This window comes from Schistocerca gregaria, unplaced genomic scaffold (genome assembly GCF_023897955.1).
Source record: "Schistocerca gregaria isolate iqSchGreg1 unplaced genomic scaffold, iqSchGreg1.2 ptg000981l, whole genome shotgun sequence".
NCBI lineage: Eukaryota > Metazoa > Arthropoda > Insecta > Orthoptera > Acrididae > Schistocerca > Schistocerca gregaria.
In genome coordinates this window covers 18338-39213 of record NW_026062332.1, presented here as the reverse complement: position 1 = coordinate 39213, position 20876 = coordinate 18338, and the positions used below count along the sequence as shown (strand labels likewise).

Below are 20876 nucleotides of genomic sequence, written 5' to 3'. Positions count from 1 at the left end.
CTGGCAGTTCAAGTCTTCCAGGAGGAAGTATTTTTGACCTTTGCATTGAACTACGAATAAAAAGTACATTGTTAACGTTTCCATCAGAATCTTTAACACTTGGCTTGTTCATATCGAAATACCATTTACCATCGACGACAAACTTGTATAAATATCTACCAGGTCGGAGTGCACGCATCTCGTAGTGAACGTCATTTATATAGGACATTGGCTTCTCTTTTTTCCAACCGTTGAAGCTGCCACATAAGTATACTAAACTAGAAGTTGGGTATGGCCAGAAAAAGGTATAGTACGCCATATAAACGGGGTTAATAACAACGGGCTCTAAATTAGAAGAATCTTCTAGTCCAGTAATTTTAAGCTTCAGAGCATCCTGCCCGATAGAGCTCGTTACATCATCCGTCATATTGATGAGTCTTTAGTTGTACCGACCCCGTATACGCCTAGCAGAAACCTAGATGAGAGTGTTTATTTGAAAGAGCGAATTTCTAAAAGTCGTTAAATATTGCGAATACAACAATTGTGCTTATCAATTAAACCTTTTGCGAGTACAACAATTGTGCTTATCAATTACATCTTTTGCGAATACAGCAATTGTGCTTATTAATTACTTCTTTTACGAATACAACAATTGTGCTTATATCTATGACATCTTAAATCCTTTTAACTGAATATATTATGTTGTCAAAAAAATATGAAATAAAGCAGGAACATTTGCATATCTAAATATTATTGGCTAGATGCGTTTGATAAAAAAACTGATTTACATAAATTTCTCTTCTGCCAACATTTTGCAACAGAGCAATTGAATTAGTAATGGCTTGCTTAATAGTCCGCTATGACCCATTCTATTTTTTGTATCAGTCAGTGCTAATCCTTATGTAAGTTTCCAGCAAAGGAATAATTGAATTTGAGCTAAAGATAGAGAGCTGCTGAATTATATCAACACATTTTTTGAAAAACAGAGCTCGAATTCTGTGATGTGTGCTATTGTTTGTTAGGGTCAAGGCACTAAGCGAGCTGAATCTTGGCATTTTGAAGTAAAATAGTATTTCAAGATAGATGGACAGAACAAATTTGTTGTTAAACGTGCAATTCCTAGCTGGTTTACCACAGTAGGTGAACTAACAAACCTAACTATATGCACAAAAGTTATATGCACGAAATATGAAGAGAAATGAACATTTTTGTATTTTATTGAGTACGAATGATGCTACTGATACGGAGAGACAGCTTGAATAACGGTTGTTCTTCTAGACATCCCATATTTTTTGAGGCTGCAAATTGTTTGCAAGCGATAATTGTACTTGACAACTTAGCTTCGAATCTTAAACTTTAGTCATTCAATATTGAAAGGTCTGATTTTAGTATTTCTCGGATGTCTTCTGTAGTTATTCCTAATAGGTAAGCAACTACCAGCAAATTATTTATATTTATATTATAGGATGTGTTTCTTTTTAAAAACGGTTTGGCCATAAATGCAATTCCTAAACCGACGGAAGAAAGCATGAATAGGTCGTTAGCGCCGTCTGCAACTGCGAGAACTGCATTTTCCGTAACTTGTTCTTGAACTTTCATAAAATGAATTAATTTGAATTTTGCAAATGCGTTAATTAGCGGTTTGTCAGCCAATAGTTTTCCAGTGAATTTATCTTCGATCTTGTTAACATCCAAGTAGTTTGAATATCCTTCATCTATTTCGAGTAGTTTCTGAACGTGTGACACGATATCTTTGAAACCCCCCGAAATAACGGCAGTTTGGATGTTTAATTGTCGAAATAGTTTCAGTATAGCCTTCGCACCAGGTGTAAATTTGACATTACGCCGAACTTTTTCGAGGGTTGCGGAAGCACAAACATTTTCGAACATTGATATTCGCCTTTTGAGAGCTTCATCAAACGACATTTCACCATTCATTGCCATTTCGGTAATGCGTTTGATGTCCTCTACAGGAACGCCTGCTTCAGCTGCTATTTCCTCGATACACTCTTGTTGAATCAAGGTTGAGTCCATATCAAAGATTGCTAGCTGCTTACAAGACAGCCTCAATTTACGTTTTTGGATATTGAGGCTTACAGAAGGAGGCAAAGACAGTCTACGTAAATTCTCTAACAAAAAAGATTTCTTGAGAATAGATGAAAACGTAATTTCGAGAGCGTCGAATGAGCAGGTTGCATGCGAGCGTGAGCCTAGTGTTCTGACTTTCAGCACATTTGAGACATTGTCGAAACTGCAGTATCTTTCGAGTTCTTTTAAAATGTCAGAGAGATGTGAAAGCTGGAGTTTTTTTGCGACGATTGTAAGTATTAGAACACAGCTGGGAGGAAAGTTGGTTATGCTATCAGGATCTGAAAATTCTTGTTCATCGCTACCAAAATATCTAACTGACGGGTTAGTACTTAGAAATTCACGTAGTAAAGGGGACTGGGATTTTGTGGTATTTTTTTTAGAATGTGATATCCAAAAAACGTTGGATATGGAGGAAACCAAAGTTGCCGATTCGATACGGCAAGGTGAGGGGTAGCAATCTATGTAGTAGTTTAGCCAATGTTGAACTAGGCTAATAGAACGCGTGTAGTCACGGGTAACCTTGAGTTTTTTAGCAGTGTAATTTAGCATAGGTTTTTCTAAGCACCCTATTTCGGTCAAGTCTCTGAAGGTGTGCCCAAGCAAGTTGAAGAATTCTATTACGTGTGATTCTTTATTAAGGTTCAAGGCATCATCAAAGGTAAAAGGAATATTTGGCTGCCATTCGGAGCCGAACCTGATTTTAGGTCCAGAGGGATGATCTATGTATAAGACAATTGTATGCTCAAGCTGTTGAGGTCTAAGAGTCTTAAAATAGGTTTGCAAATTGGGTATTGAGGTGGATTCTGGATTTTCGATAAACGAAACAAGCCGGTATTCGAAAATTTTCGCGAACTTCGTGAAAAGTTGAAGGACAGACTTACAGTTACAGTGATACAATATGTCCTTATGAAGTCCTTGATATAAGGTTTTACTTTCCAGATTAGACGAGCGCAATTTATCGCTGTAGTAAAGTATAGTTCTTGGAATTTGAGTGAAAAGCATGGTGTTTTTCCAAAATACAAGCTTAATATACGGATATGCTTTTTTAATTTTAGTAATGGCTTCCTCTAGTTTGGTCAAAATCGCAGTGATTGAAGTTCTGAACTGAAATTTTACATATGTGTTATGTGGATCAGAGGCTATTGTCGAATCTCCGTGCCCATTGTTTTTTGATGGGCAAGAAGAAATTTCCAATAACTCCAGATTAAAATTTGGGTCTCTCTCTGGAAACGATACTATTACGTCCAAGATGGGGGATAGTGCAACAATAAGAGAACCTTGGTCCATTCCTGACATTGAAAGGAATGCTGATGTTGTGCCTGAATCGACTGGACAAAACTCTAGACATGATACGGTCACTGAATCTGCATAGGGAATCGACCTCATGTGCATAACCAGGTCTTCTCTACAATTACGAGATAACGCTTCTTCTACGACCAATTCTAAAGCAAACTCTCTGGATGCTATTCTATTAAAGCTAATGTTTCTTTTCAAGCACCAGTCGACAGCATGATTGATTAAATGAAAATCGAAAGGGATTTTACTCCTAGACAATGAAAAATGGTCTTAGATTCGCATTTTAAGATAATAGGAAATATTGACACCTACACGATGAGCGAATCCCCAAACAAAATTCAGATCATATTTCGCTTGACCATATATTTCGGCTATATTTTTACAGTGAAGCTTTTTGATATTCTATACTCCTAGCATTTGGGATTAGGCACCATAATTTACTCTGAAAGCTATGTTTGGTATGAAACAGCTAGATTCATCTACCATTTCTGCATTTTTTCAAATCGCAGTGGTATTGATATGTGTTTTCATGGTAAACATAAAATTATAAAAAGCGGGCTGTCTTGCTAACCTTGTTAAAGCAAACTTTAATATGTCATTTTTGTCTTCTTGTTCCTTATTACATACTGGATAAGAACCACAAACAAATTATTGCTTGGTTTCATGTGAAAAGGCTATATCCGCGCGAAAGTAGCAACTGATAGCTAAGAATGTTTTAAATATATTAATCTTCCCTTCTTTATGCACCATAGATTTTTAATTCATTAACAACTTTTTTTAATAATATATTTTTAGAGGAAGGAAAACAAAATTTTTTAAGTAACCTGCACTACGAAAGCTCATTTAGACAATATGAATTTTTTCATTTTCAGCATTTCGTATACGACTTATCCTATCTGCTACATCAAAAGGTCACCTTTCTTTTACATCAGGACATAGTTAGAAAAACGTTTACCAGTCAAGGAATAACTAAATTTTTTGAGAATAGTTTGAATTCATTCTTTGCACCTTAGCGTGAAGGAATTTTATTTAAGCCAAGTTTGAAAACTAAAAAAATATAAATTGGAGCCAAAATATTTGTGTTTACACAATGTTGGATTTGATTTGCTATATTGAATAATTGTTAATTCTATCTTAACACCGCTAAAATTTTCGGATGCACTGATCTAAGCTTAGTTAACAACGATAATGCTACTTATTATAATCTCTGATTTTTTGAACATGCTAGCGGTTCTTATTTATCAAGCCCTATTGAAAACGACAAAACTGTATTCATATCTTTTTGATCCTCTTTGAATCGAAGATAGGAGCGCTGAGGGTTTTTTCTATTACCAAAATGTTTTAAGTAAGCAAAAGGCCAGTATAATTTAAAGTTTGTTTTAACCAAATGGCAAAGAGTAGCTCTGTATTATTCTAGGCCTCAATTGAAGCGCTAAATGATGCCTTTACCTATAAAAAATATGTGACACTGCAATTTTATTGCCGCTTCATATTAGCTTGAATGCGTTAGTCAGTGTCAACAATAAAAAACCATAATTCAAAAATAGCTGCTTATAGAAGTTATGTGTGTTAAGGAAACTATATAGCAAGTTTTCAAAGTTGACCTCCAGAAAACTCGAATACGATTTCGTCTTACCATATTATTATTTTTTAATTCTTTCTCATAATCATGACATGTCCTCATCCATCTCTAGAACTGTCGACTCGCTTCGCATTTACAACGCTATACGCTTATTCAATGGTTAACCGTCGGTCGAAATGTCAATTTAAACGGCGTTTTGAATATTGATATCGCAAAAAGCTAAAGGCACAGCATTGACATTCCTTGAAGTCATCAAATCTCTGAAGTTATCCAGCTTTTCTGTTAGTTTGAAATAAGAAAAAAATTATTCACTACTGGAGAATAAAAATTTTGCTGTAGATGTTTACACACACGTTGTATTTTTGCATATTAATTCCGAATTCATGTTTTTTTTGTATCGTTTTTATACATCCGATAATGTCGAAAAGTACCGCCTGATGAATGCACAGTAAAATTTGACATTTTGACTGAAAGAAAACATTATGTTTGAAATGTTATTGAGCTTTTTAAATATAGATTTTACCTCACCAAATGACAAGCCAGTTCAATACGGCCCTCATTGCATTCTGAATAATTCAGATAAGAACCGATTAAGATAATTTGAGACAGTACTTTCATTGGTAACAACAAGGCCAAGCTTTTAAAATGTTGGATTTTTTTGTAAAAACGATACACGATTAATGTGCATCAAATCAGCTTGTAAAAATTCATAATTCAGAAGAGTTTAGATTTTTTTTAAGACACATTTATAATACTCTTAGTTAGCCAAAATATGATCTATGACGTTGTCGTCGTTGGAGCTGGTATCTCAGGTAAGCGAATAGCTATTTTCGCGAAGTCGTTGTAGCATTATGTACATATCTACTAATCCAATTTACGAAAGGTTTGTGTGCAGCCAACGCTATCAAAAAAGCCGGGAAAAATTGTTTAGTCGTGGAAGCATCTGATTATGTGGGTGGGCGGATCAAGCAGGTATGAAGTTATTTTTGATCGTGATCAGGATCCGGGCATATAGGAAACAGTATAACAGTATGCGATGGTAGATACTTTTGTTGTTATCTTGCTATTCACGTCTTAATGAGTAATGTATATGCTGCGAAATTTGCAATTGAATGTAAAATTTTTATGTCGAAAGCTTGGACACCAGATATATATTTTTCTATAGTTCCTTTTTTTAGAGGACAACATTTTTGAATATTTGCACAGAGAACCGATATTGATCCGCTAAAACGTAATTTTACTTTCGCTGTACTTATTTTTCTACGTTCAATCTAAAGAATAAATTCTAATGCTTAATTCCTCTAGGTCGATGGTTTTGCCGATTGGCCCATCGACCTCGGAGCCGAAATCATCCATGGAAAAGGTGTTATATATCAGCTTGCTAGGGAAAAAAATTGGGAATTTTGCCAAGTTTTTCTTCCCCCTTCCATACATCGAAAAAATTTAGACGTTTGTCATGAATGGTTTTGGTTTAATCGAGAATGCAAACTGATTGCTTCTAATAAGCCAGATGATGATATGGAAAAGCTCATTCATGTTTTGAACGATCTTGCGTCTCAAGGTAACACTTTTTCCAATGTTAGTCTTCATCAATATCTAGTTGACCATCATGTTCCTATGAGAGTGATTGGAATAGCAGACGCACTATGGGGTAAATATTGTGGGTCTCAGATTGACCTTATTGGAACCAACGAGGCAAGAGAGGAATTAGCGCTTGAATTTGACCCTTCTTTTGATAATGAAGATCATTGCAATTATCGTCTTTTGCAATCTTTTCGTGTTATTATTGAACATTTGAAAAAATCTTTAGAAATTCTTCTTTGCTGGCAAGTGAAACAGCTGGATGTCTTAGGTTCTGTTACTGACCCGAAGAAGATTGTACTTACTAATCAATTAGGTGAAACAGTTGAAGCAAAACGCGTTATTCTTACGGTCCCTTTAACAGTTTTAAAGGATCGAGATATTCAATTTAACCCGCCCCTTCCTATTGAAAAGCAAGAGGCAATCCGTAGAATAGGAATGGACCATGCAACAAAGATTTTCCTTAAATTTTCAGAGCGCTTTTGGCCAAGCGAGATTAAATTGGTCATTTGTGGAGACTCTTTTGTACCAGAGCTCTGGATAGATGGCGGGACATTTAGAGGTCCAGATGCACCATGGGTGGTTGTTGGGTTTTTGACAGGAGACTCTTCACGTGCCGTAGAAGCCATTGACAATACAGAAACTGTCATCCACCACTTTCTGAGCCAACTAAATCAAATGTTTGGCGATTTCAATGACCCTAGTCCGGCTCATCGATACTATTTAAAAGGACTTGTATACAAATGGGCGGATTCTCCATTCATTCGAGGTGGATACTCATATCCAAAACTTGGCTGCCTAGGTGACAAAGAAACACTAGCAAAGCCAATATGGAACTGCCTGTTTTTTTCTGGGGAGGCTACGTCCTACACTCAGGATTTCGGGACCTTGGATGCGGGGCTTGTTACTGGAAAAAAAGCTGCTATGCAGGCTTTAGATTCACTCAAATAACCGAAGTATAATTATGAAAAATCATAGTTTAACCCAAGTTATTTTGCAAATAGCTAGTACAGCCTGCTGATTTTTACCAAATTTAAAAAATGCAAGCGTGGTTTTTGTGATTTGTAGTTTTAGATATACAATTCATTCTTTTTATCATTTGTTTTCAGTACTAGTTTTACCTGTTTTGATGAACTAATTTTCTTGCAGCCTTGTCACTATTCACTCTCTCTGAGTCACCGATTACTACCCATATTCTATCCTAAGTAGATTGAGTTCTTTCTGCTTGTCAAAGACATTTTTCCAATATACAAAAATTTGAAAACGTATCTTGGTTGCTTAAGCCTTGGAAGCCGAATCTAGAACTAGCCATTTGTATGATATACTTTTTCATTCAGTTCCATGCATAGATTAGCTGAAATTAACAAAGCCCACCTCGTTCTTATATCAGGAAAGTGCATGTTAAATAACACTATGCCGTTTTTACTAACCGCGGGTTTCTCTTCTTCAGACCAGAGATGACTTCAGCTAACCAGTTAGAATTCATAATCAGTATATTGGAAGAACAAGAATCCCTAGAAAGCGCTTCTGTTTTGTTTAGAAGAAATGTGCAGGAATGTGACATTTTTGTCACTACCTATATCATTTACTTTTTAATACTTGACGGCTTGTTAATAAATAAACACCAAAAGGTGGTTGCTTATTATTTGTTATATGAATTTGGACGGTCTGGATCTTCAGAAAATCTTTTTCTACCTAGTATTCTGAAGGATACTCAAGAGTCATCATCAGCTTGCTTTTTTGAACCTTGGGAAAAGGCATTTTGTCATTGCCTTATTCAAGGAATTCCAGACGAGGTATGTCAATTTTGTGTTTAGAAGTAGCATAAATAAGTCAAAGGGAGGAAGGATACTTTTTGAGTTTTAGTAAGAGGATAACTGTTTCTTTGCATGAGACACAACTTCCTTTTAATCCCTGCTCAATTACAATACTAAGTCAAAGCAACTGAATTGCCACATTAAGATGAAGCGGCTTTATCAGAATTCACGAATATTTCTAACGAATGGTCCAAAACTGTCAGTTGTACAGGAAACCTCTTCCAGATGTTATAGAATGGGTGACAAACAAAAATTTCGAGTATGATATGGAATACAGCCCAAACCCTGACCTCGACAAGCCTTCCTCTACCAATGCATTTCAAGCTGCCAAACTCAGATTTGAAGTTCGTATTCCAAATCCCAAATCAAAAGAAAAAAAGTACGAATTTAAGCTTCTCTTAAGATTTTGTAGACCAATCTGTTTGTGTATGCTCTTTCTGACCACCTCTGTACAAAATAGGTTGTCCCTTGAAAGCCTTGAGCTTGGCTATTTAGAGCCATACTTTGTAAGACCGACTCCATCGATCTTGGAGCCTAGGCAGGATGAGGTTGTATTTTGAATTTTGGGTTCTATAGTAGAGATATTGTTTGCCTGCGTTTTTTCTTACTTTTTTTTTTTAGATTCTTTGGATTACATTTAGCATGGATATTTCCTTTATTAGTACCAATTCCAGGTCGCCTTTTTACCTAAAATTAGATCCGGATATGTGTGAGAACATTGAGGAAATATGCTTATTTAAGCTGGCCCTCGAAAAACCGCTCGACAGAGGCCAGTTAGTCGATATAGTTACCGAACTCAGAAAATCTCCCGGTTTTTTTAGAAAAATCAACTTAACACCTGAAAAACTGCCCTACCTTGTGGAGAAAAATCCTAGACTCGCTACTCAAGCATTTGTGCAACTTATTCAGGAAATACAGAATAACAAAAACGACTTGAGGTCTATATCAGAGTACGTTATTCCAGTCTGCATAATAGGTTCAAAGCTGATCTTGTTATGTTAATTTTTTTACAGACTTCTCAACTAGTAAGTAAGCGTGGGTAGCACATATTTTTATTGACGCTGCATGTTTTTAGTTTCTGGATGACATTAGTCAATACGAAAATAAGCAAGCAATCAATGGAGGTCATTGCTAGTCTCGGGACCGTGGTCGAATTTCCTCACGAATATCTACACTTTTATATTTCGAATTGCATAAAGATGTGCGAAATGAGCTCAGGTGGGATCAATCAACGCCACTTGGTTTCCATGTGTTGTATTTTTTTACAAACACTGCTCAGAAACCAATCTTTACGTTCGTGCGACGTATTTGAAGTTGAACATTTTTGCGTGACTTTCATAAAAGAAAAAGAAGCTGCAAACCTGTTCCGCCTCCTAAAAAAGCATTTTCAATGATTCGCTTCACAAACTTTCGATATCGGACGTTGAAAATGACAAGTTGGAATTTTTTAGGATTTTGGCCTACGCATTTATTCATGTATACTATTTAAAATTTTCTGATTGTTGATTTTTTTTTTGAGTTTCGGTTGTTGGCTTCTCTTGTGTAGGAACAGTTAATTGGGATTTGTCAAAATTTTTTACGAATTCTAAAATATCTTTTGAGTGAATTTTATTGGCGTCGAAAGAGTTTGATTCTCCATTCTCTATAACAGCCGGATACGAACAGAGGACTTTATGTTAACGCCTACTCTTTTTAGAACGATGAAAGCAAAATAAGCTTAGCCTTTTTCTAATAACATACTGTGTTCGACAAGCAAGACTGGGGGAATATATTTTGTTGTCTCTCTCTCTATTTCTACTTTAATAAATGGATTCCAGTGTTGAATGGGTGGAAGCATGTAAGATTTAAAATGGCTAAGCAACTTTTGTTAGATAGTGAAGCGTGGGTCGCAAAGTATGAGATAAATGTCTAGTAGTAAAAAACTGCGAAATACGTTCTGTTTAGATTAAAAATTAGCCGTACCGCATGCCAGTATGTCCGGGACCTTTATCAGAGAGAAAGAGCTTCAATGACTTTATGTTGGGTAGTTTGATTTTGTGTTGCTTCCATATTCTATTCCAATCAGTATCTGTCCGGGGTTTTGGAAATCCCTTGCGATAACCGAATCTGCGCATGGCCATTTTGGGGCATTAAGGTTCAGGACAGGCGTCAAAAACTGTGATCTGAGAAGTTTTACGAAAAATTTTAAAATGAAATGCTTATATAGAATATAGATAAAATAGACGCAAAAAGGAGATGTATACATGATTTATAATTGACAAGCCATTCTCAAACAAAGGTTCCAGCCGTTGACAGCGTCCTATCTTTCCTTCAGGTTTTGCTGGCGCTAGTTTTTATATAAAAAATTACAAGAGGCGCTTGATAACTTAATTTTTTTTAATCTGGTTTCTTACTTTTGACGTATGTTCTATTTGGCTAATAGGCGAACTTTGGCTTTCGCGAAAAAATCCGTTTTTAAGAACCCATTTACCGGACCAAATTATAGCGTGAGTCCTACTTTACGGAACAGGATTGACTTGCATGTGTTTTGTCGTCATTTTTGTGACAAAAAACCTAGATCAACACAAATAGTTCCTTCCGGACCTTTTGAGAATCTTCAAGGTCCTCAGGCGCATGTATGCAAGTTTTTTTTGTGTGAAATTTTGTATACTTGAAGCTAGGGTGAAAAAGTGTTGTTTAGGCTGAGAAAGAATTGATCAGAGCTGATTTTATTACTTAAGGAACTCGACTTAGAAGGCGTGGAGAAATGGTGCAGAAAGGGCATCTTGGCTCGAGATAGCGAGAATTTTGAAGAGGCTTTGTCTTGTTTCACAAAGGCGATACAGGCGAGTAACAGGAGTAGCCCTAGAGCATTCAGTTTAAGAGGAGATCTACTTCAAACGCACGGAAAATTTGAGCTGGCCATTGAAGACTATAATGCAGTAGTTGCTTTCGTCCCTACGCATGTTCCGACATTTAGTGCCATATTCGCGTGCTATAAAGGCATGGGACAGTATCAACGTGCTCTTGACGGTTTCAGTCAGATTTTGTCGAAAAATTCGAATGTTCGTTATTTTTTTTGACTCGTTAGGCCTGTTTCTGGCCTTGTTTTAAATATTCAAAGGCTTACACCAATTCAGTTCTCTCCAGCCATGATTGGACTTGCAGAATGCCACGCCCTCTTGGGAAGGTGTGATCTTGCGGCTGATGTATATCGCCAAGTGCTAGCACTCAACCATAAGACCACGCCAACGTTCTCGGTACATGTTGCATTGGCTGAATGCCTGATACTTTCCGGTAGATACCGAGAAGCATCTGAAGTTTACGAAAAGGCACTCCTGCTTCGTCCAGAGGATGGAAACTGCTGGGCATCGTATGGGACTGTTTTGTATATTATGCAAGACTTTCCCGCATGCATTAATGCGTTAACCAAAGCTATCCTTTTTCACGCTGACCGCCTGGGTGATGCATTTATCAAGCGCGCAGCTGCTTACCTTCGTATTGGAAATATAGAAAATGCCATGATAGACTGTGAACAAGCACTTACTAGCTCATCGAACATTCCAGAAGCCACACTGATCCGCGCTCAGTGCTTCAATGCCATGGAAGACTATCAAAAAGCCGTAGATGATTATACGCATTATTTAGAACACGCAGACATTTCTCAGTCTTCCAATTGCGTAACAGCTGAAGCCGCATCTGCTCATCAATCTCAAATCTCTGCAGTCTATGCTCAGCGTGCGCTATGCCGAATTGCATTGTATTTGACCGGATTGAATAGCAATCAGACTGCAGACATCACATCTGCATCTATCAATGAAGAGAAAAAAATTTCGCAAAAAGAGCTGCTAGATTTGTACTTATATGTTCAACAAATTCTCAGTACTGGGAATTACCACCCGTTATTGAAGCTAGCTTTTGATGACTTAGTCCAGGCTAGAAAACAATCCAAACTAGAGCCATCTCTTTCAACTAGCTTGAGCCTGATAAAATCTATTCTGAACAGTTGTTACTCCACCAAGTAGATGGGAATTTCGTTCTCAGTATTCTCATCGCTTGTCCCACTTTCAGATGTACACTATAAATCTCTCTGCGACTGTATGTATATTAATTTTTTAGTTTTTCTGTTCTCTTTTACATAACATTTTTTTTCACATTTCTTTTTCAACGGCTTTTATTTGATCTTGCGGGATAACTGTCCAGCTCGGCTCTGAGTAGCCGAAGTCACGAACGTGCTTCCAAGATTCATTCTCCGTGTTGAGCCTGTACTTTTGCAATAATTTTTTTACTCTTTCTCCCTTCAAGTTATATGGCGCTCCTCTCAGATGCCTCGAGTTTTCTATCACCGGAAAGGTGTGCGTGCAAATGTAAAAATCGCCGTATTTTGTCTCATGAATTCTCAATTGTCTGGCGGCCAAGTGCAATGTGATTTTCTCACATTTTTCTACCAAAACACTTCCATTGATTGGTATGGCATAAACTTTGCAGTTTTTCAAATTCATTAGTTTTAGTGAAAAAATCTCATCTAGTATCCAGACAACACAATTTTCGAGGCGGTTCAATACATAGTTTTGAGCACCGTGATCATTCAGGTGCCTGCTCTGATTATCTAAGACAATTTCTTCGTTTGTCACCCCTTCGATCGTTCCATGTCTTATTTGTTCTTTGTTACTGTTTCCATCAGGTTTTGCTTCTATACAACTCTCCTTCAAAGGTTTTTGAATCAGGTCAATCTTATGCTTGAAAGAAAAATGGATTTTTCGCATTTTTGCTAACCTTCCTTCTAGTGCATCAATCTCACCTTGATATTGTTTCAAGTCAAACTCTGAAAGCCAAAAGCACATTTTTTCAAACGTTTTTTTCACCTGGATCCATCGATCAAATAGCGCATTTAACCGAGCAGCCGATATTGGTTCCACTTCATCTAATATCAGTTTATCAAGCGCAGTCGACAACTTACGAAATTTTGCTTTGTACTTCTCTATGTCATCTACAGTCGAACATATGTCGTCATCGGTATCGTTGACCATCACTAGATACCCAAAGATAGATACTTTATCTTCAGAATTTGAATCTGAGTTTGTTCAGTACACACATATCTTTGGTCTACATAAAATGAATATGCTTATAAATACATTTTATGTATGCGCATTTTTTTATTGAGGTGATTGTATTCTGATGAAGAGTTAAAATGTTTCCAAATATAGAAAATGTTCACTTACGACGAATACTATTTTATTTCCCATGTTCCGTTAATTCTAAACATATGAAGGCCTAATTCTATAACACTAACAGAAAAATCAAATTTTTAAAATATTTGCATTGGTGGCAGAATAAGTGTATGCTTATTGCATCTAGTATTGGAATGCATGTGAAAGCAACAGGAAGCCTACCAAGCCAGCTCGTTAGTTTATGTCGGTGAACAGTAAAGCAGAATTGCTCTATACACTTCGATTCAGTATATTTAAAAAATTAAAGTGAAATATTGTGAATTTAAGTATAACACCTGCTTAAGTAGTATATAGGTATTATGTTCGCCTCCCACGCGATCGAACCGGGTTCGAGTCCCGGCTTAAGCATATTTTTTTAAGCCAATTATTTTTTTTGCTTATCAAAATTTTGATAAAATTGTCTTTAAATATAATGAATTTTGTACATTGTGGTATTACTATGATTGCTTTTTAAATTATCATGCTACCAAGACAAGTGAGTGATCACCTAACTTTTCAAAGTATAACCTAATAAAAAACCCCTTCTTCTATCGCTTTAGTGTTTTCTATTAAAATTCTGTCCGAATTGCTGCTCCATGCTTTTCAGTTGTTGCGTTATATAGGCTATACATCAAAATTAAAAAACATACGCTCAATTATGTATCCGGAATTTGGCCTCAAATTATTTACTTTTAATCATTTACATGCTAGCTGCAAAAACAGAAATATTCGCTAGACGCTGAAAGGTCTAAGGGAGTACTACGTTTTAGATCTGTTAAGTTTTGTGCACGTGTGGATACGTGTGTGTTTATTAAAAATTCGATATACACTTATAATTGCAGTCTCTTTTTCTAGCGCTTCCTTTATAGAAAATGAATAGACCGTTGGTCCCACATCCACTAAACAATTTCATGTTAGTGTATAATGCACATTTAAGCCTTTTCTTTGTAGTGGTCTTCTAAAATTTCCTGTACGGTCTTTCCAGCTGTGAGCTGTTCTGTGAAGTCAGGGGGTAATGAATCTAGGCATTCTCTGGAGACTGGCGCATATGGCTTAAACTATAACAATTAACGCATTAGCTAATTGAGCTATGCAAAGGAAAATTTTTTGAGTCTGTATATCACCCGTGCGCTATTTTAATATTATAGATCGTAAGTGATTCGTGTCTTACGCACTTTTTTATAGAGGCGATCAACTCTTTCAAGATCCGAAAAGATCCACCAAGTTATGACAGGAAACATAATATATAGACACATTTTCTGCCATTCTAACCTACGTCTTTGCTTGGCTAGATTTTTTAGCTTCAAAGCTTGTGGTAATTTGATGTTGAATCTTTCGTTCATTTATGCATGCAGTTTACTGATTTACACAAATGATTTCTGCATGTACAATTTATTTTTACTTATTATGTAATGCATTTTATTGCCATTATATCTTTATTGGTAACGATCTTCATCATAACATCTAAAGTTATATGATGGAACGCGCGTTACGTCTTGAATTGTCAGAATGTCTCGAGAGAGCCATATCTACTAGGAGGCAAGTGCTAGAACCTGACCATGTCAAAGTTCGTTATTTAATTTACCTTGTCAGTGTAAAAATGTGCTTCTCACAAGTTAACTTCAGGACATCATAGCTCTAATCAAACAAAGAAAATGGGTTTTAGAAGAAACTCTTGATTATCTTTGGAGCAAAATTTCTTCATTAAAAAGGAGCATTCCAATTTTAAGCACAAAAAAACATCCACAGCAAATTTCTTTAGCATATACAAAATATCTTTTATCCTGGAAACTGCTCGATCATTTGTTCAGGCACAGCCATCTTGTCAGAGAATTCATACTTGAGTGTTCTAATATGAATACTATTTGTGACATCATACCTTATCTCCAAACTTTGCAAACAAAACTTAAATCTGAGAACAAATATGCAAGGATCTTGGCTGGTACGATGGCTTCAAGTCTTATGGCCTGGCATAAAAAAATGTCTTTTCACAAACCGCTTACACTGGCAATTGCTTCATTGAAAAAAAGAAACGTTACATTTCACATTGTGTCATCATCTGAAGGGCCTTCAAGCAACCCTCCTTTGAGCAGTCGTCAACATCTAAATTATCTGAGAACGCTATTCCATCGATGTCGGCTTGTCCTGAATGATTCTGAATCAATTCTTAGGTCAGAAAAGTACTCTGTCTTAGACTTAGATCGAGAATTATTGGCCAAATTTAATCCTCTTTATTCAGCTGAAAATTCAGGAAATCTAGATACTGAGGGACCAATATTTCCGTCTGGTTCTGGAGATGAAGCTGATCATAATGAATACGAAGACATTGTATTCGAAGATACTTGTACTGATCAAATCACCGGCGGGCAATTAGAGACAGACAATTCTTCAACTGCTGATGTAAAATTTCAAATAGATGAGCTTACATCAAAAACTAACGGCTTATTACGTGAACTGAACACGGTGAGCTGTCATGAATTAACTCCAAGTATACAAAAGGCGCAAGCCCTGTCTTTCTCGTCTCGATTAGAAGCAGCCTCGGCTGTAATGAATAGTATTCGTCTTCAATGCTTAGATGAAACTGATCCGCACAGGAAAAATTTAGATATCAACATTAGTTTTGATCGACCATCGTGATAAAAAAGGGAAAGTAGTACATGTCAACATAAATCAATCCGAGTTTTCTGTTTTGGACTTAAATTTTCATCAAGAAAATTTATATATATTGCCTTGTATTTTTTTGGTAACCTAACCTTTTTTGGACGTATGAAGCAAGATTTACTGTTTCCACTGTCTGTCGTGTTACTTGGATAATAAATGTGAGTATTTTTGCAATATTTACATAATGCATTACCAGAAGCTCAGCTCAAAATTTAGAGGTACTTCTATAATAAATTCATTCTTGTTTTGGCATGCAAAAACCTTGTTACTTTCAAAAATATAATTCACTTGATGTCATATATAGGGCATGCTTCAAGGTAATAATTATATAACTGTTTCAACTTCACTTTTAGGCAGTTTAGTTCTTCTTAGTTGGCTTGATACGAGTAAAAGTTCAGCCAAATTAATTTCAATTCCAGTTTTCTTGAGCTGCTCATTTTTTTTAACTGTTTTGCTGGCGCTATACACAGGTTGATCAGGATTGTTAATCGCTGTAGGCTTATTGTGCTTCTGTGAGTTATTGTATGGGAGAGGAGGAGGTCTTGGTACGTAGATATCGCACACAGAAGAGCCTGATACAAGTTTGTTTTCGTTGATATTGAATATATGCTTCTGTAGAAGCTTTAGTGACAAGCTGACATCAGCTCGAATATGTCTGAGCTCTATTTCTAGGTCAGTAATTTTTTTAGAGAGTTGAATACATTGATCTTCTGGTTCTGGAGTCAATTCGACAAATTTAAATTCTGCCTTTGTTAACAATACCAAGGGTGTAATTAATATTTGCGAGAGAAAAATTAGTATCTGAATGAAATTTGTTAGAATTTTTTGAGGCATAAAAAAATTAGGTGAGCCTAGGTACGTAACAGAGAAAATTTTATTTAAGAGTATAATAAGTGTGTTGAGAAGATAAATACCACAAGATTTAATCAAGTTTGTAGAGGTGTATATTTGTTCAGGCGAAATTGTTACTTCACAGATTTCCTTCTCTTTATTCCCTTGCATAAACTTCAATTTGCGCTTTCGGTTGCGTTTTCTGTAAAGTTTTGACGCCATTAGTTGAACAGATATTGAAATTGATATGAATAATAATAACGGCTAATTTTTTTTTGCCCTCAATTAAGAAATTTCGTATAGTTTGGGCCGCAAGTTTTTTTATGTACATAATCTTTCAAAATGCCAATTATATCTTTGGATAAGGTTTGGTAGATCTTTAGCATATACCGCCCTGATTTTTTTTCAGTCCTTGATGTCATATTGATTCGTGCCATTTTTATATTCTTCTTTAATAGATAATAATTAATGGAGATGTGTCCTCCAGTTTTTTCTGAGCTTGTTCAATATTTCAAATAAAAAACTCGTTTTATTGTCTAGTGTCTTATTATTCGTAAGGTTATTCAAAAGTCAGTCCCGTTTACCGTAATTACTATTTTTTATTGAAGGCCGTACCATACTATTACCTTTTCTTATCGACTGCACGGTTTTCTTCAAAATCTAGTATATTATTCGTAACTTCATTGTACAATTTTAGTGTTTTTGGTAATATTTTCTTTGATGACTCCGGAGATTTCCAAGTTAAAAGGAAACTTTCGATGGCTGCATAATCCGTTATTTCGAGCAATGTGGATCTACATTCCAAGACGATGATACAATATATCAGGCATGAACAGAAGTGAATGATAGATGATGCTATAAATCTATCCCATACAAAAATAATATCCGAAAAACAAGTTACAAAGAAAGTGCTCAGCCATTTTTTAGCTGCTTGTTCTATACATCGAGAATTTATGGCCTTAAGATGCTGAAACAGTATTATATCTTTTTTTTTTATAAGCACCTGGGATTTTTTCAGAATTTGTGGTATAACTGTTTTGACGCCTTCAGAAGAACTGATATTAGGAGATGAGCGAAAAATATGTAAGAAGTTTACAAGGCAATCGTAACGGTCTGCTGCTGTTTCAAATGGGATTTGGTAGAAAACTTCGAATATCATATCAAAGCATTTTTGTCCCAAGCAGAACTCGCTTGAGTCGAAAAAGTTTGTTTTTAGCTTAGCATGCTGAATTTTGTACATGTCATTAAAAATCGAGATTTGATGACCCAGGTTTTGATTGGAAAATGATTCGAAGGATTTGTCGATGTTGGTGTCTTCCATCAACAGAATTGCAGTTCGTTTTAGCTCTGAGTACTTAATGTTTCTCTGCTGGTCCAAAAATTCCCATGTAACTCTATAAGGACACCAAAGACCTAAGAAGAAAACGAACATGAGCAATTCTTATGCATACAGTGCGCTATATATTATTCCACACGCTAAAAAGAGCCGTTTTACCTAAAAACACTTTCCACAAAATTTTTCGATGTGTCAGAAGGATACCATAGGAAAGTGAAATCCTCTTTAAATGTTCGACATCTGGAGGGAAAAAGTGACTGGTAAGTTGGTATTTAAAAAGTCTGGGGTAAAAGTTGTCGTTTTTTTTCATGCCTATTATATTTGGCCTTAATTGGCTTTCGACGATTTCTTTTATATTTTGAAATCCGAGGGACGATAGAAATGAAATTCTAATATTCCGCCCATTTTGTGACATGTCAAGACACTTCTAATGTACATGCAGTTAGAAAAAATAATGTGTTTTGTAAATTTTTTTATTATTCGGCAACAGGATAGGATTAATCGGTTATTTTAATGTGGCATTTGCATGCCACCAACTCCTCTTGGATTTGGCATTTCATTTTCGAGGCGTGGATGTTTAATGGTTTCATCCACATTCAAAATGGTGCATGCAGCTGAGGTAGCAGCTTCAATGCTATTCAGCTTAATCAGACTCGGTTCCCAAATGTAATTTTCGAAGTTATTCGATATATGGGAATTACCTGTATAAGCAGATGACAGATTGACTCCCATCCATGTTCCTCCTTCGGCGTGTGCCTTCCTTAGCTGATTGAGTATATCTGTCGAATCTAACCCGGCGTTGTCTGCGAGCTGTTTGGGTATGCTTTCAAGCGCCCTGGCAAAAGCGTTTGTAACCATTTGTTGTTTCCCAGGAATCGTACGAGCATATTCGTGTAAATGTTTGCTCAGCTCCATCTCGATAGCACCGCCGCCGCCGACGACCGAACTGTATTTAGATGTTCTTAACACAACCATGATTGCATCATGCAGGGAGCGTTCTGCTTCGTTTATAAGCTGGTCACCAGCCCCTCTTAAAATAATAGTTGTGCTTTTGCTTTTTGGACATTCAGTGAAAAAGTTGTATCGATTTCCACCTACTTGGCGTTCCTCAAACAGCCCGCAATGCCCCAACATATGTGGCTCGATCTTGTTAGTTGAGCTCTGAATCGATCCCCCTACAGCTTTTGATAGGCATTGTAAGTCTGCATCTGGAACCCTCCCTGCACAAAAAATGCCTCTGACAGCAAAGTATTGAGTTGCTAAGTCACCAATAGCTAGGCGAGACAAGACAACATTAGCTCCTGTAGAGATTAATGAGTCAAGTTTTGAGTAAAGAATGTTCCATTCTGCATCCACGTATTTTTGATAATCAGATACATTCGTAATACGAATTTCTGTATTTTCCTTTTCTTTCTTAATTTCAAGTTCTACGTTCAAAAGGGCAATTTTCGGATTTACAATTTTTTTAGGAGCCTGTTCAAATCCAGCATAGCTAAAGGTTTTTTGGAACGCTACTCCTTCTACAAAAATACTATCTTCCAATGATCCTCCCACCTCTTTTTTAATGCTAATCGTTTTAGGGTCCAAATCCTCATCCAACTTTTCGACTGCGTCGACTACCATGTTACTGAAAAATTCTGCCTGACCGGCTACAAGCTTAGAAGAAAGAGGGGTAGCCGCACATCTCATCAACAGTTTGCGACGCTCTTGCTCATCACCAATATGCAGCTTAACTTCCAGTTCTTTAATTTTTTCTTTAGCCAGCAAGCATGCCTTGCGAAAGCCCTTGATGATTACTTGAGAATGCATTCCTTCATCTATAAATGCTTTGCTTTCCTTCAGCAACTCCCCTGCGAACAGCACTACGGATGTGGTCCCATCTCCAACCTGATAAAAGCCATCGTAAGTACGCATTTTTATCATCCAATTTTGTGCAAGAAAAGGTTTTGAGATCACGTACTTCTGAATCCTGAGATTTCGCAATTTCAACTAAAGTTTTCGCGGCCGGGTGAACTACATCGAGCATTCGCAAGACGGTGGCACCATCGTTTGTAACAGTTGAATTGCTTCCCTCACTATGAATGAGCTTATCCATACCAAATGGACCGAGTGTTGTACGAACTATATCTACTATGCATTCACAGGCATTGATATTGCTGATCAGCTGGGGCACCCCTTGAGACGTATCTGTGCCTTCGCGCAGAAGGATGATTCCGGGTTGCTAATAAATTAGAGATTAGACGCAGTTAATGTAACAAGATTGCAAGTGTTTTATTATTGCCTAGACAAGCCATGATATCAGCTATTCCTTTTGACCTGACTAAGGCAAAAAAGCAGATACGGCCTGCCATGCCTTAGGCTGTTCAAAAACCCCGAATTTCGCATTCCGATTTGAGTCATTAGGCTTTTTATTACATACTAGCATTGCACTCATTTTTTTGTATATGTTTAAGGAGCAAATGGGAAGCGTAAATAGGCTTAACGAAAAGAAAATTCTTAAAATTTCAATTTTT

General features: G+C 36.5%; 8 protein-coding genes across 8 annotated transcripts; 3 read left to right on the top strand and 5 right to left on the bottom strand.

Annotated features, from left to right (window-relative positions):
- Positions 1–1166: 1166 nt before the first annotated feature.
- LOC126326242 (uncharacterized) lies at positions 1167–4124 on the bottom strand. Its single transcript, XM_049995621.1, has 2 exons — positions 3994–4124; positions 1167–3616 (listed from the first exon to the last, which is right to left on the bottom strand). The coding sequence occupies exons 1-2, from the start codon at positions 4029–4031 to the stop codon at positions 1336–1338; spliced, it is 2319 nt and encodes a 772-aa protein (XP_049851578.1). The 5' UTR covers positions 4032–4124; the 3' UTR covers positions 1167–1335.
- Positions 4125–5720: 1596 nt separating this feature from the next.
- On the top strand, positions 5721–7480 carry LOC126326241 (lysine-specific histone demethylase 1B-like). Its single transcript, XM_049995620.1, has 3 exons — positions 5721–5760; positions 5832–5920; positions 6254–7480. Exons 1-3 carry the CDS (start codon positions 5721–5723, stop codon positions 7478–7480), a joined length of 1356 nt encoding a protein of 451 aa, XP_049851577.1.
- A 134-nt stretch (positions 7481–7614) lies between these two features.
- Positions 7615–9862, top strand: LOC126326232 (CCR4-NOT transcription complex subunit 11-like). Its single transcript, XM_049995609.1, has 6 exons — positions 7615–7843; positions 7980–8325; positions 8550–8725; positions 8807–8894; positions 8968–9296; positions 9422–9862. The coding sequence occupies exons 2-6, from the start codon at positions 7987–7989 to the stop codon at positions 9738–9740; spliced, it is 1251 nt and encodes a 416-aa protein (XP_049851566.1). The 5' UTR covers positions 7615–7843; positions 7980–7986; the 3' UTR covers positions 9741–9862.
- LOC126326233 (uncharacterized) lies at positions 9828–10604 on the bottom strand. The gene is made up of 3 exons (XM_049995610.1): positions 10309–10604; positions 10087–10199; positions 9828–9988 (listed from the first exon to the last, which is right to left on the bottom strand). The coding sequence occupies exons 1-3, from the start codon at positions 10464–10466 to the stop codon at positions 9828–9830; spliced, it is 432 nt and encodes a 143-aa protein (XP_049851567.1). The 5' UTR covers positions 10467–10604.
- Positions 10605–12476: 1872 nt separating this feature from the next.
- LOC126326239 (uncharacterized) lies at positions 12477–13355 on the bottom strand. Its single transcript, XM_049995619.1, has one exon. The coding sequence runs from the start codon at positions 13353–13355 to the stop codon at positions 12477–12479; it is 879 nt and encodes a 292-aa protein (XP_049851576.1).
- Positions 13356–15012: 1657 nt separating this feature from the next.
- On the top strand, positions 15013–16172 carry LOC126326238 (uncharacterized). Its single transcript, XM_049995618.1, has 2 exons — positions 15013–15102; positions 15162–16172. The coding sequence occupies exons 1-2, from the start codon at positions 15013–15015 to the stop codon at positions 16170–16172; spliced, it is 1101 nt and encodes a 366-aa protein (XP_049851575.1).
- Positions 15289–18778, bottom strand: LOC126326237 (uncharacterized). The gene is made up of 4 exons (XM_049995617.1): positions 18523–18778; positions 17643–18440; positions 17061–17570; positions 15289–16997 (listed from the first exon to the last, which is right to left on the bottom strand). Exons 1-2 carry the CDS (start codon positions 18776–18778, stop codon positions 17650–17652), a joined length of 1047 nt encoding a protein of 348 aa, XP_049851574.1. The 3' UTR covers positions 15289–16997; positions 17061–17570; positions 17643–17649.
- A 27-nt stretch (positions 18779–18805) lies between these two features.
- On the bottom strand, positions 18806–20855 carry LOC126326245 (T-complex protein 1 subunit eta-like). Its single transcript, XM_049995625.1, has 3 exons — positions 20783–20855; positions 20324–20584; positions 18806–20250 (listed from the first exon to the last, which is right to left on the bottom strand). Exons 1-3 carry the CDS (start codon positions 20795–20797, stop codon positions 18874–18876), a joined length of 1653 nt encoding a protein of 550 aa, XP_049851582.1. The 5' UTR covers positions 20798–20855; the 3' UTR covers positions 18806–18873.
- Between the last annotated feature and the right edge of the window lie 21 nt (positions 20856–20876).